A 27801-nucleotide genomic window follows, 5' to 3' on the forward strand; every position below is an offset into this window, starting at 1 on the left:
ATTTTTGTCGAATTTTTTGTCTATATTGCGAAGTATAATCTATATTGCGAATCCCCCGAGCCTTTGACTGGAGCTTATACTATTTTGTCTTCTCGAAGAATTTACTGTTTTGCGAGAATATATGTATTTTTGTGTCGTGGGTTATGAGCCCCCGAGCCTGTCGAAGAAAAAGGATGTATATCATCACTTTCTTTTATTATATTGCAGCACCGCGAGCCTGCCTCATTAAAAACCTTTCCAGCCCCACTCGGTGCCCTGAAAAGGAAAAGAGTGCGTCTGAAAACTCGCGGCCATTTCAGTACATTGTATTTTTACAAAGGGGGACTATATTTCGGCTCTAAGCGTAGAACCGCCTGAGCTGCGCCACGTTCCAGGGGTTTTTCTCGGGAACCCCTGTCTTCTTGTCCTTGATCCTGTACGCTCCTCCTTCGATTACTTCTGTGACGACGTAAGGGCCCAGCCATGGCGACTCGAGCTTTTCAGTACTTTGCTGATTGAGCCGTAAGACCAAATCGCCGACCTGGAAAGATTTTGGCCGCAATCGTCGACTGTGGTAGTTTTTTAAGTCCTGCTGGTACTTGGTGACTCGTGAGAGTACTTCATCTCGAGCTTCATCGAGTGCGTCAACATCGTCTTCCAAGGCTCTTCTTGAAGTTTCTTCGTCATACTCTGTGACTCTTGGGGAATCATGCTCTATTTCAATCGGTAGTACTGCCTCAGCTCCATGGACAAGGAAGAACGGAGTTTCTTGTGTCACCGTATTTGGTGTCGTTCGAATACTCCACAAAACACTTGGCAATTCTTCTGGCCAAGTATGCCGAGTCTTTTCAAGCGGTCCTAGCAGGCGCTTTTTAATACCATTGCAGATGATACCATTGGCTTTCTCGACTTGGCCGTCGGTTTGCGGGTGCCCAACTGACGCAAAGTGCAATTTGATGCCTACTTCTGCGCAGTATGCTTTGAACTCCTTGGACGTAAAGTTACTAGCATTGTCTGTGACGATGCTGTGAGGTACTCCAAATCGAAAAACGATGCCCTTCACGAATTTTATTGCTGACGCTGCATCTGGTGAATTTATCGGCTTCGCTTCTATCCACTTGGTGAATTTGTCGACAGCAACCAACATGTACTCGTATCCTCCTGGCGAAGCCTTATGCAATTTTCCCACCATATCAAGACCCCATTGGGCAAAGGGCCAAGACAATGGTATTGTCATCAACTCTGCTGCTGGAGAGTGGGGTCTTGCCGCGAATCTCTAGCACGCGTCGCAGGGTCGTACTATCTCTTTTGCATCCTCGATTGCTGTCAACCAGTAAAATCCTGCCCGAAAAACTTTGGCCGCGATAGCTCGACTGCTCGCGTGGTGACCACATATTCCCTCATGTACATCCTTTAAGATTTTCCTTCCTTCTTCGGGTGTAACGCACCTTTGCAGCACGCCCGAAATACTTCGCTTGTATAACTCCCCTTTGAAAACTGTGAAGGCTTTGGACCGTCGAATAACTCGCCTTGCTTCAACTGGATCGTCGGGTATTTCTTTCCTTAGGATATACGATATGTACGCTTGCATCCATGGGACTTCTACCATCATTACCAGCTCCTGGTCCTCTTCTTCATCTGGAGTTTCTTTGAGAGGCACCGAAGTTTTCTCCTCCTTTGTCTTCTTCTGCGCCTTCTTTGGCTTTGTAGATCTCTCAGCTATTTCTTCATAAAACACACCTGGCGGGATTGGAAGGCATTGCGACCCGATGTTTGCGAGAACGTCGGCTTCATCATTGCTTAACCTACTGATGTGATTTACTTCGCATCCATCAAATAGCTTCTCAAGCTCATTGTACACTTCCTTGTATGCCACCATGCTATCATTGACTGCATCACATTGGTTCATAACCTGCTGAGCTACCAATTGTGAGTCGCCAAAGATTTTTAGTCGAGTTGCGCCGCAGGCTTTCGCCATCTTCATCCCGTGTATAAGGGTTTCATATTCTGCTTCATTGTTAGATGCGTTTGGAAACGTCATCCGTAGGACATACTTCAATTTGTCGCCTTCAGGTGATATGAGTATCACCCCTGCACCAGCTCCTTCTACTCTCTTGGATCCATCGAAGTTCATGGTCCAAGTTCTCGACAAATCTAGAGGTCCTGTATTTTGCAGCTCCATCCACTCTGCAATGAAATCTGGCAGAACTTGCGACTTGATTGCCTTTCTTTTTTCATACGTGATGTCCCGAGGGGAAAGTTCTATTCCCCAAAGGGAGACACGCCCTGTAGCTTCTGGATTCTTCAGTATGTTTGATAGAGGTGCTTCATTGACCACTATTATCGGGTGTGCCAAAAAATAGTGGCGCAATTTTCTTGCTGTTGTGATCACTCCATATGCTAACTTCTGATACTGCGGGTACCGCTGTTTGGAAGGCGATAAAACTTCACTGATGAAATATACCGGCCTTTACACTCCATGGAGTTTTCCTTCTTCCTCTCTTTCAACGACTAGCGCCGTGCTAACCACCTGAGGTGTGACTGCGATGTATATCAGGAGAGGTTCCTTCTCTTTCGGTGCCACCAAGATTGGTGGTGTCGAAATTGTGCGCTTTAAATCCTCTAAGGCTTGATCTGCCTCTTCATTCCATTGGAATTTCTCTCCTTGCTTGATTAGAGCGTAGAACGGTAACGCTTTTTCTCCCAATCTGGCGACGAATCTACTTAAAGCTGCGACTCGCCCAGTTAGCTGCTGTATCTCCTTCAACTTTGTTGGCTTCCTCATTGTTACGATAGCTTGGATTTTTTTGGGATTTGCTTCAATCCCTCTTGCTGAAACTAGAAAACCAAGAAGTTCTCCTGCAGGGACGCCAAAGGAACACTTCGTCGGGTTCAACTTGAGGCAGAATTTGTCAAGGTTGTCGAAAGTTTCCTTCACATCCTCGATTAGCGTCGTCCCCTTATTTGATGTTATGACGATATCGTCGATGTACAATTGTACGTTTTTCCCAATTTGTGTCGCCAAGCACTTTTGCATCATCCTCTGGTATGTTGCTCCCGCGTTTTTCAGACAAAAAGGCATTGTTCTGTAGCAAAACACGCCGTAAGGTGTGATGAACGCTGTTTTGACCTCATATTCTTCTTTCAATCTGATCTGGTTATAACCAGAGTATGCATCCAAGAAGGAAAGACGTTCACATCCTGCTGTGGAGTCGATGATTTGATCGATCCTCGGGAGGGGAAAGTGATCCTTTGGACAATGTTTATTGAGACACGTAAAATCGACGCACATGCGAAGGACTTTAGTGTTTTTCTTCGGCACCAACACTGGATTTGCTACCCATGTGGCCTCTGTATGCAGCTCCTTGATAAAACCAGCTTCTCTTAGTCGATCGATTTCTGACAGCATAGCTTTGCGGTTTGGCTCCGAAAAACACTGCAAAGGTTGTTTATTGGTCTCGCTAATGGATCCAAGTTTAGGTGGTGCTCGGCAAGTTCCCTGGGTACTCCTGGCATGTCAGCTGGACACCATGCGAAGATTTTCCAGTGCTCACGGAGGAACTCGATGAGCGTGCTTTCCTATGCGAGGTCCATGTCCTTTGCAATGGACGTCGTCTTTTTTGGGTCTGTCGGGTGAATCTGCACCTCCTTAGAATTTTTCTCAGTGTTGAAAGTTGATTCTTTGTTTGGCCTTCCTACATCTGGCAGCACATCATAGTCAGTCGTGAGTCTTGACGCCATGTATTCTGCTTGCATCCCGAAAGTTTCTGACAGTCGATGAAAATCCTTATCGCACTTATCGGCTAGCGCAAAGCTTTCTTTGACTGTGATTGGTCCCTTAGGCCCAGGCATCCTCCATAGCAGGTACGTGTAATGTGGTACCGCCATAAACATAGCATATGCTGGGCGTCCCAACAAAGCGTGGTATTGTGATGGGAAATCCACGACTTCGAATTCCAGCCTCTCTATTCTGTAATTTTATCGGGTCCCAAACTGAACGTCGAGATTAATCTTCCCCAGCGGATAACTTGGCTTCTCCGGTGTGATACCGTGGAATCGCGTGTCGGTTGGTTTTAGGTTTGCTAGGGATATGTTCATCTTCCTTAGTGTATCTGCATACATAAGGTTTAAACTGCTGCCGCCATCTATGAACACTCGAGATACGTCGAATCCTGCAATTATTGCTGGTAAGATAAGTGCTGATTGCCCTGGTTGAGGAACTTGCTGTGGATGATCCGCTATTGTGAAGCCAATATCTTGCCCTGACCAGTTAAGATACTCGACTGTTGGTGGAGGCATCTTCTCTGCCATGAACACCTGTCGCGAGTTTACTTTCTGAGCTCTATTGGATGGCCTGCCTTTCTGAATCATCGAGACCGCTCCATTGGAATTGGGATCAACATAAGACGGTGGTGCAGGTGCTGCCGCAATTCTGAGCTGATGTCGATTATCGTCCGTAATTGCGGGAGGAGGTGGCAGGTGAATCTCACTCCTGGGTCCTTGAGGATTTCTGGGTGCTGCCTGAGCATTGGCATGCCCTGCCTACCTTAACATTGCCTGAAAATTTCGGCAATCCTTCTGCAAGTGTCCCGACTGTCTTTTTCCGTTGTTGTCAAGATAAAAATGCATTTGACACGGCCCGTTCATCATCTCCTCGGGAGACACGAAAGGCCTCTGAAACCTCGACCCGGTATTTTGCCTGTTGTTTCGAGAGTCATCTCTATTGTCGCCTCGCTGCTCGTTGCTCCTCTGGTAATCATCTCTATTGTTTCCTCCGGCGCTTGCTCGGAAGCCAGCCGAAATTTGCCTAGGTGCATCATAGCCCGAGTACTGCCGAGGAAATCGTCGCCTATTTTGATAATTTCGGCCGCGGTCCTCCTCTGGTGACCTATGCCGTTTGTTGTGAACATCATCTTCTCCATCTGCCCATCTGTTTGCTATCTCCATCAATGCTGATACTATCTTTGGATTGGTTCTCCCCAAATCCTCGACAAAATCTCCTCGCCTGATTCCTGCGACAAACGCATCTATCGCTCTCTCGTCAGATATATTCTCTGCCGAGTTTTTGATGATATTCCACCTTTGGATGTATTTTCTCATTGATTCGTCTGGCTTCTGTCGACACGCCCTCAATTCCTCTAGCGATGCGGGTTTTTTTGCAGGTGGACCGGAAATTCTTGACGAATATGTCCTCGAATCTTCCGAACGTCATCTCCATAGGCTCCTCCAGATACGCATATGCATCCAAACGGGAGGGCGGGTGAGGAACAAAATTGACAGGACCAGTTGCGATCTGTTTACCTCGATCCATCGCGTTGCTTGCTGTTGATGAAGTCGACAATATTGAACGTGCCATCAAGACCAGATCCTTGACGCCTCTAATTCCCACAGACGGCGCCAATTGACAAGGGATTAACTTGTCAATGCCTACGGATTGTAGACTAGGGTTTAGTTGGAAGTAGAGGGCAAGTAGATCTCGAAGGTTTCAGCCGAAAAGTACTCGACGATTGTGAAAACTAGGGTTTGAGAGACAATGATTCGATGCTTTCTTTGTCCCTCGACTCCCCCTTATATAGGAGGTGGAGCCGAGGGATTCGTATTGTACAAGTTACAGAGTCCGGGAGGGTTTCCAACTCTTCCCGCAAGATTACAAATATTATCTCCTAATACAACTCTAGCTTTCCTTAATAACAACTTGGGCTTCCGATTCTTCTTATTCTTCGAGTCGTGGGCGTTCAGTAAACCCCGGGTACTATCTTCGGCAGGCCCATTGGGGGTGCCTATGTCACCTGCGCCAGAAGAAGGCGGTCCACGCCTCGTAGTTGTCGGGGAAGAAGCGCGGCTCCACGCATTGCTCGTCACTGAGAGTGATGAGCACCGCGTCGATCTTCGCCTCCAGGGCGGCGCGACCCATCGGCGGCGGCAGGATCGGGACGCCGTCTGCGCTGAGTTGCCATCCTCCTAGCGCGCGGAAGTCTGGCGGCGCCGGGTAGCCCGCCATGTGGAGAAGCCGGCCCTCCCATTGGTGGAGAGAGCTGTGGCCGAAGCCATTGTTTGGCCGCGCCATCGTTCACCATTGTTTGATCGCCGCTAGCTTGCTCGAGATTGGGGAAGATTGAGCATAGTGAGCGTGGTGAATGCGGCCAGACATGGTAGTTCGGCGATAAATAGAGGTTGACGCGTGTGAAATCGAGGCGACGACATTAACTCGCCGCGTGGAAACGACATGTCCAGCGAAGACTGACCGGTGGTAGGCTTTTTCAGCGCGCGGAACGATGATCGGTCTCTCTCGCCGACAAGTTGGGGCCACCAGCCGCGCGAGAAACTTTCTCGGTGTTTCCCGCGCTTTCGTTTCGTCCGGAGTCCCCGAGGGGCCGGGGATGGCCTGGGCTCCCCGGACGGATGAAAGGCCTAATCAGGACGAAATCGAGGAACCAGGGGCGGCGACTGAGCCCATTTCGTCCATCCAGATGAAAAAAACACGTTCTGGAGGTCTCGTCGGGGAGACGGCGGCTGGATGCTCTTATCTAGATTTTTATGTATGTAATATGGACCGAAGAGAGTAGTTAGTTTATTACTTTCCAGATAATGAGCTGAGGTCCATCCATCCATTTCCATCTTCCTTGTCATGAGATAGGTGCATGCGAAGGAAAATATCCACATGAAAATAGCACCGGCAGGTCCATCCATCTTCCTTGTAATGAGAGGCGTGTCCGCGTGCCACCCACGAATACGCACGCACCTCTGTCCATTTCCATTTCCATCCCTTGCTCCGTAAGAAAGAGACCGGCCATGCCCACAGGCAGGCAGCCTGTCAACGATAACTCGAGTCGCTCCACCACGCTACCCCGGCCGAATACGCACGTCCACCCGCGTCGTACGTCTTCCCCAGCCAGCCAGCAAAGGGCAACACCGCCATTTCATTCCATTGCACGCCCGGAGCGCCAACGCGGCCAGCACTGGAAATAACACGGCCGAGCCGACGTCGCTGTCGTGGGACGGCAAGGGAACGCGTACGCCGCCCGTCTTCCTTCTCCTCCGATAAAAAGCCCTCCCCCTCCCACCCTCCGTCCCCGCACATCCAACCCATTTCCTCCCCCCCAAAGCCACCCAGCCTCCATCTCCAATCCCATTCCTTGCCCCGCCAGCGCCAGGCCGGCCTCCTCGCCCCCGGATCAAAGCTAGCTCCGTGTCGACCAAGGGCGCGCGAGGGGATCGTCTTTGACCTCGTATACTACAGGCGTCATGGCGCAGCGGGACAACAAGGTGGAGGAGCCGACGGAGGTGCACCTGCACGCGCCGGACATCGCGCTCTGCGCCAACAGCTGCGGCTTCCCGGCCAACCCCGCCACCAACAACCTCTGCCAGAACTGCTTCATCGCCGCCTCATCCACCTCCTCCACGTCCCCGCCGTCCCCGTCATCCTCCTCCTCGCAGCCGGCGCCGTTCCCGACCCTCTTCGACAAGCCTAGGGCGCCCGCCGCATCGGCGCAGCCCGTGTACGTGGCCGTCGACCGGCCGGCCGCCGGCCCCGCCGACCCGAAGGCGTCCAGGTCGTCGTCGGTCAACCGCTGCCACAGCTGCCGGAAGCGCGTCGGCCTCACGGGCTTCCGCTGCCGCTGCGGCGAGATGTTCTGCGGCTCCCACCGCTACTCGGACCGCCACGACTGCAGCTTCGACTACAAGTCCGCCGCCAGGGACGCCATCGCCAAGGAGAACCCCGTCGTGCGCGCGGCCAAGATCGTTAGGTTCTGAAGATCAAAGGACAAGGAGGACATGATGATATACACACACACGGAGAAGAAATCTCAAGAAAAATCCACTCTTTTTTCCTCTTTCTTTCCTTCCTTTGGAAAATTAAAGGCGAGCCACCTAGGTGTTACCGTGAATGAAAACGGAAAGGAGAGAAAAGGTGGAAGATGGTGATAGGGGCGGGCGCGACGAAGGACAAAACAGTGCGATGATAACCTTGTGGTTGTTGTAGTGGTGGTTGGCTGCCGGCTCGCGGCGGAGGAGATGAGGAAGATAGGGTGGGTGTGTGGTGTTGTCCCATGATCTCTCTATTTAAAAATTCAATTTCCCTATATATTTGTATAAATTATCATCAATCGATCGCTTGGGTGGTGTCATTTCTCTGCAGTATTGTTGATCGCCTTAGCTATCAATCATCGTTTTCCTTCCATCCAATCCACTGGGCGCGAATTGTCGTCGACAGCTCAACCATTGACGACGTCGGGAGCGCTGTCTGATTGATTGATACACGTACATGGCTGGAATCGGATTAGATCGGCGGGCAGGCGAATTATTGGGCAGGTGCCCACCTTCATGACGTACAGGTTCATGGTTGGGCAATTCATGGCCGTCTAAATGGATTAGTTCCAAGGCGTGGATTGAAAATTCTTGGACATGTTGCCGGTGATTGGGAACCAGTCAAAAGGTCTCCACACTATCTAGCACAATCCATGGATTTTTCTATGTGGGCATGAGCAAAAGGCGACGGCGACACCCCGTTCGCTGATCAGAATTCAGGAGCTACAAACAGGTCACCAGCTGCCGACTCCCTGCCGGGCTAGTTAGGCCGGCGAGCGACACCCATCCGCCCACCGGCGATGTCCGCAGAACGGCAGAAGATCCGTCCACGTCGAGCTTTCCGCCCGGAGGGATCTTTTCTCGGTACCACCCACCGGCCGCCGTTTAGAAATCAGGAGGAGGCGGTGGTGGCGCCACTTGCGGGATGGCATGGCATGGCATCGATCGGCATCACCGGCACAGGTCGGCAGGCACCACCACCGCTGCAGCAAGTAGCAGCCGGCGATTTTTCCTCTGCTTTTTAAATCTATCTCATCTCTAGTGATCCACCGGGGTTGCCTTCGTGGATCGGGACGTGGAACAGGCTGGAACGGGGGCCGCCGCACACGGCACACCCCGTCGCGGCTCCCGCAGGCTTCGGCTTTCTCGTCACCTCTCTTCTCTGCTTACCTGGTCGCGTCTGGCGTGCGCGGCCTGGTTATCGACAGCAGACGGCGATCGGGCGATGGACGTTTTTGCCAAATGCTGGACATAATTTCTGGCCAGCTCCAGGAATCAGCCGGTTGTAAAAGGTCATCCATGACGCATCTTCTGGATCATCTGATCAATTTAAGTTGGCGAATTTCACGCGTTCGATCGTGGTATTAAAACCCATGGAAAAAATAGCGCGCTATTTCGGTGTTAATAGCACGCTATAGCGTTTCTAGACAGCCCGCGCTACATTATTTCGGCGCTATAGCACGCTAACAACGTATTTTTCGGCCGACGCTATTTTGTTATAGCGCGCTATTTTTTCCTTGATAAAAACGGATCGCACGTAACAATTTTTGTATAGTTTGTAACACCGGTCTCTAACATTTTATATTTAGCCACGAAATAATGGTAACCTTTTTTTTGCCAATGATAACAAAATTTCCTAACGAAACATTTAAAAAATGTGACATTGTTACACAACATTTCACTGGAATACATCCAACATTTTGGTCTAATATATCTAACATTACACAATAACATATGCAACATTGGTGCAAATCTCTCTGTACAAAATCTATGCAGACACCACCATACTACAAAATCTCCAGTTGCACATAAAGTTCTAAGCAAATAATGATACATAAATACATGTCGGCAGAGCTGAATTTGGTAGATCAATTTAACATCAACAATTCATGTAAGCTTACATTTTAATTATCAATTGGCCGAAATGTTGTTAGAATCATGATTTTGAATCGGATTGAAACCTCTATTGTAGGATCACACACCGTAGGATCTTAACTTTTAGAATCGTAAAATCTTAGATTCTACTCAGCGGAATCGTTGAATCGTCACACTCAATTTGGATCGTAAAGTCGTATGATCGGATAGTAGAATGATGATTCTGACAACTATGATTGCCCCCCCTCCTGTCCTGAATTACTTATAGATACATGTGTATCTAGAATAATTTGCAAAATCTAATTCAACACAGAGAGATTAACATATATGTACAGAACCAAGGAGTGTGACGCTTTGCAGCCTAAGCTGCATGTAAGCCGCCTTTTACATAATTTACGAATAATATTTTAAATATTTTTAAAATTCAGTAATTACATGTCCGATTTGGCCTATGAACGAAGATGCCAACCAAAAACTTGCTCAGCTACCATTAAAAAAATTATACTTCATTTTTAATTTCATATTTTTCTGCAACAACTTCTCTCATCTCCACAACACGCAAAATGTTAACTCGGAATATCTCATATTTTAGGTGTGCAAAATGAAAAAGGTGTGGATATGGAGTACTAAGCATTGCAAAATTTGACCTCATATGCCAAAGAGTGTTTTGCGAATAAGCTAAGAGGAGGCAAAATTACGTCCTCTGTTTAAAAGATAAGGTGTGCAAATTTAGTCGGAATTCAATATCTTCTAAGTTTGATCAATTTAGTAGATGAAAATATGAACATCTAAAATACCAAATCAACGTCGACCGATTCAACATAAAATATGTTTTCATAGTGTATGCATTCAATATTGATGATGTTGACATTTTATTCTATATATTTAGTCAAACATACTAAAGTTTTATTTTGACACATTTTTCGAAATAGAGGTTCAGATCCCAGCCTCTACGTCGAAAAAATGCATATAACCGTCATCTAAAATTTATTCAACAAATGTCTAGTAAATGATATATTGATACAATTCGAATCGACCACATAACACCTACACACCTGAGAATAAGCTAAGATCAATGCAAAAGAAAACACCAGTTAGCTTGGCATCACCGAGTTACCCTACGATGAATCAGGAACACAAATCCGATTCAGGAAACTCTCAACGAGCACATCATACAAATCCATGACAAAGATTCTCGTATAGTCCTTACATGATAAAATTCTGGACACAGGGAGTATGACACCGTGGTGCTAGTTTCAGATAGAAATTTAAGAGGTAGGACATGGGTTGCCTTTTGCGAGTGTGTTTGCGTGTACTCTGCATGTGGTGACAATCAGTAGTCCATTTTTCACGTGTCATGCCACACTGCCATGTAGGATTGCACAACATGGTTTTCAACCGCTGCTTGCCTGCGTCGCCGATATCATATGCCTTGTGGCGCTGATCCAGATTCCAGAGTGCGTGGAGAGGGACTTGTGTACTGTTTCAGTGGCGTGCTGCCGCGGCAGTGGCGGAGCCAGGATTTTCATATTGGGTATTCGGATTCCAAAAAAAAGTTCAGCACAACAATATAATATATGTAGATTCATAATAATAAAACGGAATTACAAATTGTACATACATGATAGTACTACAACGTCTCAAGTAATTGAATTGCACTCATAAACACTATACTCAAGCCATTTGTATTTGCCAAACCAGTGGGATGTAATCAGTGAATTGAAGCTTTGCTTATCCTGCGTGAATAGTGAACTGTGATCACTTGTGTATTCTGAATTCACTCACGAACAGTGGTGACGAGCTACTGCTAGTATTTGTATGGTGTTGCAGCGCTGCCGTCACTGATCGGCCATCGTGCTGAAATTCAGATGCAACACCGACACGTCGTTCCTATCGAGTTTTTGCGGCATCAGGCAGGTCAGGGCCAGGCGTGAGGAATCAGGGCTGCGGGGAAGGGGGCAGCGGGATTCGGTCTATACCTTCACGGCAGCCGGCAGGGACTGGCCGTCTGGCCAGCGCCGAGCGGACGGGCGGCCGGGCGCCCGGCGTATGGCGAGTGGTGATGGCGCATCACCAGGGCTGAACGAAGAGGAAGATGAGCAGTTCGCCAGGACAGCGTCGATTCCATGCCTCTCATCGCTGGCAGGACCTGGGTTCGATCAGCCCAGCTAAAGGAAACCACCCGGTGAAAGCCCAATTTGGGATTTTTCGGCCTAGATTGGATGGGCTGAACTCGGGATGGCTGTTACCAGCGTCCTGTTTCTATTCTAACGACTTAAACACGTACAGACGAACTCTAATATACATGTACATACGAGTACATGCATAGAGAAGCTTATATACTGAAAAAAAAATTGCAAAAAATATTGGGTATTCATTGCATACCCATGAATAGTTCTAGCTCCGCCCCTGTGCCGCGGTGGAAGATCATGCTATATACAGTACAATCGAATCGCGTAAAGCACGGCAGGTTATCTTTCCGAAAGGCTATCAGCAGAGGATGCTAATCTGCTCGGCGAAGAGAAAAGACCCGACTGATCGCTGCCAGGACATGCCTGCGCGCGGTACAATGATTGGGACTGCCAGAGGAGGCGGCCAGGGGGAGCGCCTTTCGGCAGCCTCGAAAAGCAGATTCAGCGAATTGTGCTGCGGCGCGCCTGAGCCAAGCCTTCCGTTTCTTTCAGTGTCAAATCGGGCTAGTTTTCTGTCCTGTTTGAGGTTAATAGCTAGGTTCCGTTTCTGTGCATATCCTCACGTTACGGTCGAGCTAGTGGCCCGGTGCGGTGCAACTTTATAGAGGAGTATTGCTTGCAAAGGCCGGGGATGTGCTGAAACCACGTAGTAGTAGTTGCGAAAGATACCACGTAGCGACGTAGAGTAGTAATCATGAAGGAAGAACTGATGTGGCAAAAGAAGTGACGGGTACATCAGAGATGGTAAATTCTAAAATGTAAGCCTTTAAAAAAAGCAAGTATAGCATTTTTAAATGCTTATATTTTGAAAGGGGGGTAATAGTTATTAACTTATAGTAGGAATTGTCTAATCTCTTCGTTACTTTATCATATCAGTTTTTTGATTGAATTTGGTAGAGCATGCAGTTCCCGTGAAAAGATCCACGGTGTGTGTAAGTTGCGGCAAATACTTTTTGGCTTCGCCAAACCTCTCACTTTTGGGCCGACCCAACAACTGGGTATTATTCTTACGTGATTGCTCCGGTGTCCCCCCCTTCAGCTCCATCGTTCAAAAAAATGGAGCTGCTCCAGTTTTTTTTGTTTTGATTCGTGGAGTTGCTCCAGCTTTTGGTACAAATATGTGTAGTTGCTTCAGCTTTTGGTACAAATACGTGGAGTTGGTTCCGCAGAACAAAAAACATGGATTTGTTGTTTATTTACGTTCCACTGCCACCGATAAGTGACCAAAATATTACACTCGTTTTATCTTTCTCCCCCTCATCTCTCGGGCATGTTTCCCTATGCCCAGACTCTCCCTGATTTGACTTCACCGCAGCGTGATTCACGCTTGCCGCCACCGAATCGAGGCCGCCGGCAAACGAATGAATTTACCTTCAGCCGGAGTCAAACTTGTCTGAATCATTCTTGCTGCCGCGTAAATCGAGTTGTAGCTTGTTGCCGCCGCCGCCAGAAACTTGTTGTGACCGCCTCAACCAACTTCGTCGTGGGTGAGGCGACGCGCGACGTAGTGGCGGCGACAGCAAGCTCCTGGCGGTGGAGGCAGCGAGATACAACTCGATTTACGTGGCGGCGAGAACGAATCGGACAAGTTTAACTTCAGCTGAAGATACATCGACTCGTTCGCCGGAGTACATGATTCAGTAGCGACAAATGTAAATCATGTTGCGATGAAGTCAAATCAGTAGCAGTAGGATGTAAATTACGGTGCTCCGTGTTTTTTTATATTTGTGTACCAAAAGTTAGAGCAGCTTGCAGTTAACTTTTTAAATCCCTCTCCTCTCTTGAGCGCATTTCAATATTTCTAATTACCCGGTGTTTTGGAACGTCACGGCAGTGCCGGGTGGTTCAGCGCCGCCGTCATAGCCATCCTCACCGTCGTGGCCAGGCCAACTCCACCACCAGAAAGTACTTCGCCACGGGCCAGATAAACTTTCAGCCAAAGATTTAAGCGCTCAAGCGGTGCGTCCCAGTGTGCTATGCATTTTTATATTTCACGAATTTAACTTCACGTAATTATATCAAAAGTTGGAGCAGCTCCAACTTCTCAGAACCGTGGAGCTAAGGGGGGGACACCGGAGCACACCCCATTATTCTTATTTTTCGTTGTCTCCCTTTTCATTTTCCGGCTTTTGTTCATAGTTTTGGTTCTTCTCATTTTCTATCTCTTTTCATATATTGGTTTCCTTTTTCGATTATTTATTCCTATTTGTAAATTCGATTTTTAGTAATATTGAAAGTTTTCTAGTATATGTATACACATTCTTTTAATATACATGAGCATTATATTTTAGGTTACTTGAATTTATTCTTGTATATATAAACTTTTATGGTGAAATATATGAAAAAATTATTTGTACCATCATATATGAGTTTTAACATTTTGGGACGGAAGAAGTGTCTCTTAGCGGGCCGTGTCCAGGCAGCCAGTGTTGTAAATCCTCGAGACAGACCACCTAGGCTATTTGATACTTGAGGCAGACCAGCGTTCTATTTGATGCGTGAGGCGACAAAGAGGAGCAGCCGCGCACCAGCCATGGTAGGCTACCAGAGCGGCAGACCACAGCCGTATCTAGGAATCTAAGCCCAGACCACCCACTTTGCGTATGACGGCTATCGCGTGCAAGCCCAGCAGGCGGTAGCTTCAGAATCACAGTTTGCTGGAAGCTCTATAGGGGTACCACTACACGAAGGCCGACCTTTGAGAAGGGAAAAACCCATCCCGCGCGCGCGCTCTCGCGACGACACGTGTCGCGCGCGGAACGTGTCCCCGGGAAAAGACGCGATTCGTTTTCCGGGTTTGGTTTTTCCCTTTACGCGCCGGTAGACCCGTTAACAATATGCGGACCCGTTAATCTTCTTTTTCCCTTTACGCGCGATGCGTTTTCAATAAATTGGGCGGGACTTTTTTTTTTGCTTTTTCCCTTTGTCTTTCCGGGCTGTGAGTTTTCTGGGGAATTAATGGGAGGGAGGTAGCACTTTCAAATTACAATTTTTTTAAATTCCAACAGAGTGCTACGAGATGACATATGTCGAAGCGATTGCTACGGCTCGGCTTCGCCTCGTATCAAGGCGCCTTCGGCGCATCAAACATTAATAAACATAATGAATGGCAGACATATGTCGTTGTCCCTGTTTGTCGTTACCCCCATATGTCGAAGCGATTGCTACGGCTCGGCTTCGCCTCGTATCAAGGCGCCTTCGGCGCATCAAACATTAATAAACATAATGAATGGCAGACATATGTCGTTGTCCCCGTTTGTCGTTACCCCCATATGTCGAAGCGATTGCTACGGCTCGGCTTCGCCTCGTATCAAGGCGCCTTCGGCGCATCAAACTGTTGTTTTTTTTTTCTATTTTTTTTCTTTTGGAAAGGTTTCTGTTTGATTTTCTCTTTTATTGTCTGTAAAGTTTTCCGTTTTCTCTTTTATTCTCTGGAAAGATTTCCGTTTTCTCTTTTATTGTCTGTAAAGATTTCCGTTTTCTCTTTTATTCTCTGGAAAGATTTCCGTTTTCTCTTTTATTCTCTGGAAAGATTTCCGTTTTCTCTTTTATTCTCTGTAAAGATTTCCGTTTCCTCTAGCGCAGGTACACGTCCGAAGGGGTGTGAAGTACATCCTCGGCGTAAAGACGAGTACAGGTTTTGTAGGAAGAGTAGCACGGTACTGTGTTTCTCTTTTGATTTATCTGGAAAGAATTTCCGTTTTCTCTAGCGCAGGTACAGGTCCGAAGGGGTGTGAAGTACATCCCCGGCGTGGAGACGAGTACAGCCTAGGTAGGAAGAGGAGCACGGTACTGTTTTTCTCTTTTGTTTTATCTGGAAAGATTTTCCGTTTTCTCTAGCGCAGTACAGGTTCGAAGGTGTGTGATGTACATCCACGGCGTTGAGACGAGTACAGCCTAGGTAGGAAGAGGAGCACGGTACTGTATTTCTCTTTTGGTTTATCTGGAAAGATTTTCCGTTTTCTCTAGCGCAGGTACAGGTTCGAAGGTGTGTGAAGTACATCCCCGGCGTGGAGACGAGTACAGCCTAGGTAGGAAGAGGAGCACGGTACTGTGTTTCTCTTTTGATTTATCTGGAAAGATTTTCCGTTTTCTCTAGCGCAGGTACAGGTTCGAAGGTGTGTGAAGTACATCCCCGGCGTGGAGACGAGTACAGCCTAGGTAGGAAGAGGAGCACGGTACTGTATTTCTCTTTTGGTTTATCTGGAAAGATTTTCCGTTTTCTCTAGCGCAGGTACAGGTTCGAAGGTGTGTGAAGTACATCCACGGCGTGGAGACGAGTACAGCCTAGGTAGGAAGAGGAGCACGGTACTGTATTTCTCTTTTGGTTTATCTGGAAAGATTTTCCGTTTTATCTAGCGCAGGTACAGGTTCGAAGGTGTGTGAAGTACATCCCCGGCGTGGAGACGAGTACAGCCTAGGTAGGAAGAGGAGCACGGTACTGTGTTTCTCTTTTGATTTATCTGGAAAGAATTTCCGTTTTCTCTAGCGCAGGTACAGGTTCGAAGGTGTGTGAAGTACATCCCCGGCGTGGAGACGAGTACAGCCTAGGTAGGAAGAGGAGCACGGTACTGTGTTTCTCTTTTGGTTTATCTGGAAAGAATTTCCGTTTACACTAGCGCCGGACACGGTTCGGAGGTGTGTGAAGTACATCCACGGCGTGGAGACGAGTACAGCCTAGGTAGGAAGAGGAGCACGGTCTTGTATTTCTCTTTTGGTTTATACGGAAAGATTTTCCGTTTTATCTAGCGCAGGTACAGGTTCGAAGGTGTGTGAAGTACATCCCCGGCGTGGAGACGAGTACAGCCTAGGTAGGAAGAGGAGCACGGTACTGTGTTTCTCTTTTGATTTATCTGGAAAGAATTTCCGTTTCCTCTAGCGCAGGTACAGGTCCGAAGGGGTGTGAAGTACATCCCCGGCGTGGAGACGAGTACAGCCTAGGTAGGAAGAGGAGCACGGTACTGTGTTTATGTTGTGATTTATCTGGAATGTTTTTCCGTTTTCTCTAGCGCGGTACAGGTTCGAAGGTGTGTGAAGTACATCCACGGCGTGGAGACGAGTACAGCCTAGGTAGGAAGAGGAGCACGGTCTTGTATTTCTCTTTTGGTTTATCTGGAAAGATTTTCCGTTTTCTCTAGCGCAGGTACAGGTTCGAAGGTGTGTTAAGTACATCCACGGCGTGGAGACGAGTACAGCCTAGGTAGTAAGAGGAGCAGGGTACTGTATTTCTCTTTTGATTTATCTGGAAAGAATTTCCGTTTCCTCTAGCGCAGGTACAGGTCCGAAGGGGTGTGAAGTACATCCCCGGCGTGGAGACGAGTACAGCCTAGGTAGGAAGAGGAGCACGGTACTGTGTTTCTCTTTTGATTTATCTGGAAAGATTTTCCGTTTTCTCTAGCGCAGGTACAGGTTCGAAGGTGTGTGAAGTACATCCACGGCGTGGAGACGAGTACAGCCTAGGTAGGAAGAGGAGCACGGTACTGTATTTCTCTTTTGGTTTATCTGGAAAGATTTTCCGTTTTCTCTAGCGCAGGTACAGGTTCGAAGGTGTGTTAAGTACATCCACGGCGTGGAGACGAGTACAGCCTAGGTAGTAAGAGGAGCAGGGTACTGTATTTCTCTTTTGGTTTATCTGGAAAGATTTCCGTTTCCTCTAGCGCAGGTACACGTCCGAAGGGGTGCGAAGTACATCCTCGGCGTTGAGACGAGTACAGGTTTTGTAGGAAGAGGAGCACGGTACTGTGTTTCTCTTTTGGTTTATCTGGAAAGATTTCCGTTTCCTCTAGCGCAGGTACACGTCCGAAGTTGTGTGAAGTACATCCTCGTCGTGGAGACGAGTACAGGTTTTGTAGGAAGAGGAGCACGGTACTGTGTTTCTCTTTTGGTTTATCTGGAAAGATTTCCGTTTCCTCTAGCGCAGGTACAGGTTCGAAGGTGTGTGAAGTACATCCTCGTCGTAGAGATGAGTACAGGTTATGTAGGAAGAGGAGCACGGTACTGTATTTCTCTTTTGGTTTATCTGGAAAGATTTCCGTTTCCTCTAGCGCAGGTACACGTCCGAAGGGGTGTGAAGTACATCCTCGGCGTAGAGACGAGTACAGGTTTTGTAGGAAGAGGAGCACGGTACTGTGTTTCTCTTTTGGTTTATCTGGAAAGATTTTCCGTTTCCTCTAGCGCAGGTACACGTCCGAAGTTGTGTGAAGTACATCCTCGGCGTGGAGACGAGTACAGGTTTTGTAGGAAGAGGAGCACGGTACTGTGTTTCTCTTTTGGTTTATCTGGAAAGATTTCCGTTTCCTCTAGCGCAGGTACACGTCCGAAGTGCTGTGAAGTACATCCTTGTCGTAGAGACGAGTACAGGTTATGTAGGAAGAAGAGCACGGTACTGTGTTTCTATTTTGGTTTATCTGGAAAGATTTCCGTTTCCTCTAGCGCAGGTACACGTCCGAAGGGGTGTGAAGTACATTCCCGGCGTAGAGACGAGTACAGGTTATGTAGGAAGAGGAGCACGGTACTGTGTTTCTCTTTTGGTTTATCTGGAAAGATTTCCGTTTCCTCTAGCGCAGGTACACGTCCGAAGGGGTGCGAAGTACATCCTCGGCGTAGAGACCTACTTGGGGGCATTATCGTCCACTCTGTTTTATGTTTATTCTATTCTGCCACTATTACATCCGGGAGCTACTGTGAGGTCTTGTCGTTCACTCTCTTTTACACTTATTGTATTCTGCCTTTATGACATACGGGACCTAGTGCGGTGTTTTGTCGTCCAGTGCCTTTTACATGTATTATATTGTTCCAGCATGCTGTGGATGTTGTGGTTCATTAGTTTCCGATGTGTGGGTGGGATTGTTCTCAAAAAGACAATAATAGGAAAGACAATAGCGCAGGTACAAGTGCAAGGCTTGTACAGTACAGCGGTGGCGGAAATACGAGGACAGCGTCTTTACCAAGAGGAGCACTTGACCTTGTTTCTCTGGATTATTCCCGTTTTTGTCTATTGTAGTTGAAGGTGCAAGGCTTGGTTGGTATGGAGGTGAGGGATTAACGAGTACAGCGTCTGCATCAAGAGGAGCACGTTCTGTGTTCCTCTGGATGATTTTCGTTTTGTCTAGCGCAGGTACAGGTGCAAGATTTGTGGATCTGGATGTGAAGTGGAGACGAGTACACCATCCTCACGGTGAGGAGCACGGTACTGTGTTTCCCTTTGTTATTTTCCGTTTTGTCTAGCGCAGGTACAGGTGCAAGGCTTGTGGAGTACAGATATGAGGGAGAAACGAGTACAGCATCCGCACGGTGAGGAGCACGATATCGTGTTTCCCTTTGTTATTTTCCGTTTTGTCTAGCGCAGGTACAGGTGCAAGGCTTGTGGAGTACAGATGTGAGGTAGAGACGAGTACAATATCCGCACGGTAAGGAGCACTGTACTATGTTTCCCTTTGTGATTTTCCGTTTTGTCTAGCGCAGGTACAGGTGCAAGGTTTGTGGAGTACAGATGTGAGGTAGAGACGAGTACAATATCCGCACGGTGAGGAGCACGGTACTGTGTTTCCCTTTGTTATTTTCCGTTTTGTCTAGCGCAGGTACAGGTGCAAGGCTTGTGGAGTACATATGTGAGGTAGAGACGAGTACAATATCCGCACGGTGAGGAGCACGGTACCGTGTTTCCCTTTGTTATTTTCCGTTTTGTCTAGCGCAGTGCGGGTGCAAGGCTTGTGGAGTACAGATCTGAGGTAGACACGAGTACATGATCCGCACGGTGAGGAGCACGCTACCGTGTTTCCCTTTGTTATTTTCCGTTTTGTCTAGCGCAGGTACAGGTGCAAGGCTTGTGGAGTACATATGTGAGGTAGAGACGAGTACAATATCCGTACGGTGAGGAGCAGCATGCCGTGTTTCCCTTTGTGATTTTCCGTTTTGTCTAGCGCAGGTACAGGTGCAAGGTTTGTGGAGTACAGATGTGAGGTAGAGACGAGTACAATATCCGTACGGTGAGGAGCACGGTACTGTGTTTCCCTTTGTTATTCGTTTTGTCTAGCGCAGGTACAGGTGCAAGGCTTGTGGAGTACAGATGTGAGGTAGAGACGAGTACAATATCCGCACGGTGAGGAACAACATCTTTGTGTTTCCCTTTGTGATTTTCCGTTTTGTCTAGCGCAGGTACAGGTGCAAGGTTTGTGGAGTACATATGTGAGGTAGAGACGAGTACAATATCCGCACGGTGAGGAGCACGGTACTGTGTTTCCCTTTGTTATTCGTTTTGTCTAGCGCAGGTACAGGTGCAAGGCTTGTGGAGTACAGATGTGAGGTAGAGACGAGTACAATATCCGCACGGTGAGGAACACTGTACTGTGTTTCCCTTTGTGATTTTCCGTTTTGTCTAGCGCAGGTACAGGTGCAAGGCTTGTGGAGTACATATGTGAGGTAGAGACGAGTACAATATCCGCACGGTGAGGAGCACGGTACTGTGTTTCCCTTTGTTATTCGTTTTGTCTAGCGCAGGTACAGGTGCAAGGCTTGTGGAGTACAGATGTGAGGTAGAGACGAGTACAATATCCGCACGGTGAGGAACAACATCTTGTGTTTCCCTTTGTGATTTTGCGTTTTGTCTAGCGCAGGTACAGGTGCAAGGCTTGTGGAGTACAGATACGGAGCACGGTACTGTGTTTCCCTTTGTTATTTTCCGTTTTGTCTAGCGCAGGTACAGGTGCAAGGCTTGTGGAGTACATATGTGAGGTAGAGACGATTACAATATCCGCACGGTGAGGAGCACGGTACTGTGTTTCCCTTTGTGATTTTCCGTTTTGTCTAGCGCAGGTACAGGTGCAAGGCTTGTGGAGTACAGATGTGAGGTAGAGACGAGTACAATATCCGCACGGTGAGGAACAACATCTTTGTGTTTCCCTTTGTGATTTTCCGTTTTGTCTAGCGCAGTACAGGTGCAAGGATTGTGGAGTACAGATGTGAGGTAGAGACGATTACAATATCCGCACGGTGAGGAGCACGATCTTGTGTTTCCCTTTGTTATTTTCCGTTTTGTCTAGCGCAGGTACAGGTGCAAGGCTTGTGGAGTACAGATATGAGGGAGAAACGAGTACAGCATCCGCACGGTGAGGAGCACGGTACCGTGTTTCCCTTTGTGATTTTCCGTTTTGTCTAGCGCAGGTACAGGTGCAAGGCTTGTGGAGTACAGATACGGAGCACGGTACTGTGTTTCCCTTTGTTATTTTCCGTTTTGTCTAGCGCTGGTACAGGTGCAAGGCTTGTGGAGTACAGATGTGAGGTACAGACGAGTAAAATATCCGCACGGTGAGGAACAACATCTTGTGTTTCCCTTTGTGATTTTCCGTTTTGTCTAGCGCAGTACGGGTGCAAGGTTTGTGGAGTACGGATGTGAGGTAGAGACGATTACAATATCCGAACGGTGAGGAGCACGGTCTTGTGTTTCCCTTTGTTATTTTCCGTTTTGTCTAGCGCAGTACGGGTGCAAGGCTTGTGGAGTACGAGATATGAGGGAGAAACGAGTACGGCATCCGCACGGTGAGGAGCACGGTACCGTGTTTCCCTTTGTGATTTTCCGTTTTGTCTAGCGCAGTACGGGTGCAAGGCTTGTGGAGTACAGATATGAGGTAGTGACGAGTACAGCATCCGCACGGTGAGGAGCATGGTACCGTGTTTCCCTTTGTGATTTTCCGTTTTGTCTAGCGCATGTACAGGTGCAAGGCTTGTGTAGTACAGATGTGTGGGAGAAACGAGTACAGCATCCTCACGGTGAGGAGCACTATACCGTGTTTCCCTTTGTTTCCCTTTGTGATTTTCCGTTTTGTCTAACGCAGGTACATGTGCAATGATTGTGGATTACGGAGGTGACAGAGAGACAAATATAGTGTCCGCACCAATGGGAGCAGGGGTCCGTGTTTCGTTTGTTTCTACGCAACAATGTCTGTTTTGTCTAGCGGAGGTACATGTGGAAGGATTGTGGAGTACGGAGGTGACATAGAGATGAGTACAGCGTCCGTACCAACCGTGTTTTTTTTTGTTTCTCTGCAACAATTTCTGTTTTGTCTGGCTGAGTTACATGTGCAAGGATTGTGGAGTACACTTGTTTCACATTGATAATCACTGGTTCGAATCAGGAAGTTATGCAATGATATGTTTGCGGATTTTCAACTTTGCAGACGTTTACAAAAAGTACAGATACTAAAAAAGTTGTAGGTAGTTCAAACCATCGTCTTAGTACAGACATTCGTCACACTTCAGTTGTAGAAGTAAAAGTTTTCTGATGCTTCCATTGGGCCATCATCTTGCACCTGTAAATCAAAGATATAACATAAAAAGTTTATTATAAAAAAATTATTTATTTTGTAAATTCACCACAGCAACTTAATAGTATTACTTTATTTTGTATTCAATGAACAAGTTAATATTATGTTCATTGTTTGATTGTACCTGAATCCTTTCTTTTGCAGAAGCAGGTTACTTCGCAACCTGTTACGATATGTTAACAAGTTAGAAAAATAATTTAAACGGTTGCTGTATTTGTAATTGAAGTTAACTCATATGTAGTCGAGGTTAACTCACATTTTTTCCACTTCTTGTTTTTTCTGCAGTGCCTTCTTGAGTTGGAGATGCAGCTTCTTTGTCAACCTGGTTTTTTGTATTTAAACTTTATTAGTCTTATATTGTTGTACTTGGAAATTTAAAATTATGATTTGTAAGTAGTTAGATTAGTTAAATTTGAACAGACACAACAAAAAATTGCCAGTGTGATTATGTCTTTTGTCGTACCTCATTATTTGCTATCCTTTCATCTTGCTGAATTTGCTTGCAACGTTCATCCTGTGCTTTCTTGAACAATGCGAAAGTTTATGCGAGATGAAATGTTGTCTTCTGTAAACTTTCTATAACTTTAGCTTCGTTGTCGAGAAATTTCTTTGACAGTAGATGCTTGGTTTTCAGCATTTGTTCCATTTTTGAGGCGGTCAAATGTAGTTGGTACTTTGTGTGATAGGTCGTATGCGCTAGTCAGCAGGTTGTCAATCTGTTCCAATGTATCTTCGATACCTTTGGTGTTTTCTTCTTCAATGGAACCACCAGTGGAATGCTTGATTTTACGAAAGTACGCTTTGCCGAGCATCATTTGGTCTTCATGGTGCGGATACATTCTTTTTAGTGGATTCCTTTTACGGTAGTAAACTATGTCATTTGGTGCTTTCCACTTTGTTGGGATGAGAAAATGAAAACATTGTATTAACTTATGCAATATGAGATACAATTAACAAAAAAGATAAAGGGTCATTGAAATTTTCTTACGGGTAAGTTTCCAAATATCCAGGTATTGGGGTCTTCCCCGCCTTTTTTAGCACGATCTGCTGCAGCGATGCTCTTTAGTTTTTCATAATCCATGAAGTGTGTACGAGGTGTTCTTGTGTCCAGTGCGAAAGGCCTTGTTTCATACAACTGTGATCAAGATATAACAGAGCTGGTGCTATGATGCGACCGAGCGGGCGAGTCCATTTTGATTTAGATTTTACATCTTGAATGATTGCTCTCGTGAGCTCCTCTACAAGCAAGGGACACAAATCCATGTCCTTCAACTTTGATATGTCCAGATTTTTTACCATTGCTGCCTCCCTTGACACACGGACAGCTGTTCCAGGGGCATATGAATTTCATGTACATTATCAACACAAATACTTTCAGAGCCAAATCGTCGTTTGCTTCGTCTTTAACCAACAGCCTTAGGAGCTTGCGAAGGTCATCAGTATTCATATCCTCATTTTTCCTAAACCCAAGCTCAATCTTCAGATCATGCAATGTTTTGTCGTTGCCACTTTACGATGGTCTAGGAGTTGTGTTTGAACCATCAGCAGTCCAAAAGCGAGATGGATAGCATAAGATGTAATCTCAATTACTTTGTTTGCTACTCCTAGATTGAGTCATGGTTGTTGGATCTATTGTATTCATAAGGTAGCAGGCAATTCGGATTTTAATGTTTTGCACGATCTTCTTTGTCAAGCAAGGGACCCAAACACTGCATCCCGAAGTCTTTTTATATGCCGTTCCTCCAATATTTCAACACGGGTGAATAGCTGTCTAAGTGAGCATCTTCTTGTCTTGTTGATCGTTCTGGCCATAAAATTTATTTTTGCTTTTTGCAATCCTTCTTGCCTTTTCTGTTTATTGCCTTTATTTTTTATCTTCTGAATTTTCAGATATGTTCTGCATGATTAAAATCAATTGTGTTAGACAAAAATGTTTAACAATATAATAAATGCATTTATTTTGGATCCAAGGTACTAAGAAAAATAATCATATTTACCTCGTTGTATTCATCGTTTTCTTTTTCGCTTGTGTTGTTCTCTTCGTTGTCGTCATGCTCAGCGTGATGTTTGGTATTGCGATACGATTTTCTTATTGCGGCGGCGTTTTTTGATTTCTTTCCTTCTTTGGCAGATTTTGTAGGCTGTGTTTTTTCTTCTTCATTGATATTTGGAGCACTTTGGCTAGAGCTGGTGACTACTGTCTCTTTTGTAGATGACAATCGTTTGCTTCTCCTTGGACTTTTAGAACCAATATCGGCAGTTTTCTTTAACATGTTTTCAGACTCTTTTTCCATTCTTGCTGCCTCTTTCTCTGATGATATATTCTTGTGCTTTCTTCCTGCAAGGCTATTCAAAATGTTTCTGCGAGGAGGCGGTCTGACTGCTGTCGCAATATTTTTAGAGGAATCTGCGCTCGTTCTTGCTTCACAATTTTTCCTTTTAGACTGTATACTTGCATTGAATGCATTTATGTTGTCTTGTTCTTCTGGGAACACAACCGCCAGTGGCTTCAAGTTTAGTGGGGCAATTGGAGCTTCCTCATGATTTATAGTGGCTGCAATAATATCGCAGAAATCATCTATCCAAAGGTTAATACATGGAATTCGTATTTAAAATTTAATATAATTGTTTGAATCTATTATACTTTTATACAGACGCATTTTAGTTGTAGAGACGTTTTAGTTAGTCTTAAACTCATTGTCATGGATGGTAAGTACCAGAAAAATTTTATATTAGAAATTTTCAATTTTTTTTTTAATATGCTTTATAGATAAACAGGTTTGACTTCAAAGGAATCATAAGAGTAACACATTTTTGCATCGAGGGATAAGTTTGTACATTACCTTCATTCAAGGACGGTGATAGCTGCTGACTTGTCATACCGGAGATTTGCTATTCTTCCTGAAATTGAAATGCAAAAATCTGCATGTGAGGAAAGCAACTGTTTAAATTTATCATGGAAACTATTCTTAAATTAATTTTGTTAAGATGAGTGTCTTAGCGCACTTTCACACATAAGGCTGTAATTATGTCTTAAATTGATAAGGCAATATGTGCAGGGCGGTAAAGTTATTATTTAAATTTTCCTTGGTTTCTACTCATGGTTACACACATAAGGTTGTAGTTTTGCCTTAGATTAATAAGGTTTGTACCTGCGATTCTGAGTGTATTAGAGAGCTAATACTGTTTACAACAGTCAGAGTAATAAGCAAAAAAATATTTAATAACGAAGGGTCTGCTTTAGACGCAGATGCCATTTACTTCCTTAATTTCTATATACCATTGGAGAAGAAACTAAAGGATGAGCCATCGGTGGAATTGATCCATACTGTGCCCGAACTCACAGATCTCTAAAGGCACGCGCCGTCGCGGATTGAAGGGTGGCGGCGGAGTCGGCGGAGTGAGTAGAGTAGCCACTTGTGATCTCATGACAATAACTCAGATCTCCACAGCTTCCTTCACCGCTGGTTGATGAGGAGTAGTGGAGTGTAGAGAGGATAGGTGTTTGGCGGCTCGCTAGGGTTTGCCCTTACTTTTTGCTGGACCGGTGGTGGGGGAAGAAATGGGAGCTGTCGCACAGTCTATGTGTTCTAATTCGTATAAAAGGAATACAGGTGTGGAGACAATGAATTCAGGCATCGTAGTGCAGTCTGTTGCTTGATGGGAAACTAACCTCGGATGGAGAAGCAGTGGAGACTATCTTGATTCTCCGACAAGTTCTTGAACGGGGTCGGCATGTACCGCGTCCTTGCGGTGAGTTCTTCCGTGGGTGTTTGAGTAGATTAGAGTTGAGTATGTAGGTTTTGCCCTAATACAGCTATAATATAGATGTAGAAGACGAATTGGTTGATATTGTGGGACCCACCACGTCAGGGTTTTGTTGGATTTTGTGATATTCTGAACAATACCACTTGTACTCTAACGATAATATTCATTATTTTAATAATGAATATTATTACCAGTTGTTTCTTTTGGTTTTGGTTGCAGTGGGAAATTACAGATGCGGCACGAAGATCAAAAACTGTATCTTTTGGTTTTAGATGATAGTTTACATTTTCTGTAATATCTAATGTTGTTGATATTATGTAGTACGGTTGTCTTGTATGCGGGAGTACGGGCGTGGCACCAACTCGGGTCTGTTGTTGGTAAGGGTTAAACCAAGGTTGCACATGTACCTCCGGTGGCATGTGGCGGGGACGCGTGACACGTTGCTAGTATCTTCGCCGCGAATGCGAAACGGCGATTGCTATGGTGCCGTTGGATCTGCCTCGAGAGAGGAATCGTCGAGTCTCATCCGTCGCTCCGAAACTGTTCGGGACTGAAGGTATGGCGTCCAATTCCCGGTCAGCAACCTGAAGCGGGACGCGGTCGCCCTATTGGAAGCAAGGACAAGGTGCCCGGGCGTCGAGGAAGTTGAAGGCTGCCGCCGCCCGCTGGGGTACAGGTGCTGCATGGAGAGGAGTACGAGATTGTTTACGTCGGTATAGTTGGTTTCTTCGGTCTATGGGATAGGTACGGTTAGTAATAGCGTAGAGTACGGTGTTGCAACTAAATCGAGGACAGGTTGTGTCATGTAGATGAGAACCAGATTTTTTTCCGTTTGTTTCTTCTGTTTTATGTGATAGGCACAGTTTGTAATAGGGTAGAGTACAGCTGATCCCAGATGAGTACTGTGCAATCAGAATCACGAGTACTATTACATAGTATGTATAAGTACCGAACGATGTCTTGCATAGGTACATTTATGTTGTTGATGGAGTGCTAAACCAGCAGGTGCACTATACTGCTGTACAACATGATGCATAAATATGGTTGCATAGCATGCAATGGATGCGTAAGTACGGTTGCATATCATGAAATGGATGATTTTAATGCTCTGTATTAAACTTATTTTGGAACCGATGGACGACCCCCTCACTCCTCATGCTTGCTTTCACCCCCACTACTTTTGACGGTTTCATAGGTGTTGGCGCATAAGTGTTTTTCATGGTCTATAATTAGCAACCGCTACTACTAACTGCTAACTCAGTTCTTATATTACGAACATTTCCTTGTATCTCTATCACATCATCCGTGAGAAACAACAACATACTGCTGTACAGGAATATCCACTCTTCTTCATCAATGGAGAAGGGTTCTTCCTCTGTCGTTTCTGAGATCGCTTCTGGTCCATTGACGCATATCAGCGCTCACTCAGACGTCATCACCGTTGCTAGAATGTCCCGAGGTATGCCAGGTATGCGCAACGCTATCCGTGAGGATGCAAGGTTTCCTTTTGGATCGCCGTGTCTGCTGCATTCGATCCTAGTTCATGGCCCGGCGATCGCCGAGCAGGTATTCATTGTTTTTCATGGATTGCAACAAAATGTTTGTGTACTGTATTTCATACTAGAAAATTCGAAAATTCGCAGGGTATTGACGCATCGCTGATGCCACTAGACGCTCCTTTCGCAAAAGCATTTGTACCTTGTACACAGGTCGGGCCAGGCGACAAGCACTGGGTTGGTTCCAATGGCGAATGGGTTGCAGTTGTTCAAGAGCAAGCACGGTGGTCTACGCTTAACGTCTACACGAGACGAGGAGATCATACGCCATCCGTTCGTAACGTTGGCATCGCTCCTGAT

The 27801-nt window shown here is 46.2% G+C and overlaps 1 protein-coding gene across 1 annotated transcript; it reads left to right on the forward strand.

Annotated features, from left to right (window-relative positions):
• The first annotated feature begins 7038 nt into the window (after positions 1-7038).
• LOC127316866 (zinc finger A20 and AN1 domain-containing stress-associated protein 11-like) lies at positions 7039-8087 on the forward strand. The gene has a single exon (XM_051347337.2). The coding sequence runs from the start codon at positions 7225-7227 to the stop codon at positions 7732-7734; it is 510 nt and encodes a 169-aa protein (XP_051203297.1). The 5' UTR covers positions 7039-7224; the 3' UTR covers positions 7735-8087.
• The last annotated feature ends 19714 nt before the right edge of the window (positions 8088-27801 follow it).

This window comes from Lolium perenne, chromosome 7, assembly GCF_019359855.2.
Source record: "Lolium perenne isolate Kyuss_39 chromosome 7, Kyuss_2.0, whole genome shotgun sequence".
Taxonomy (NCBI): domain Eukaryota; kingdom Viridiplantae; phylum Streptophyta; class Magnoliopsida; order Poales; family Poaceae; genus Lolium; species Lolium perenne.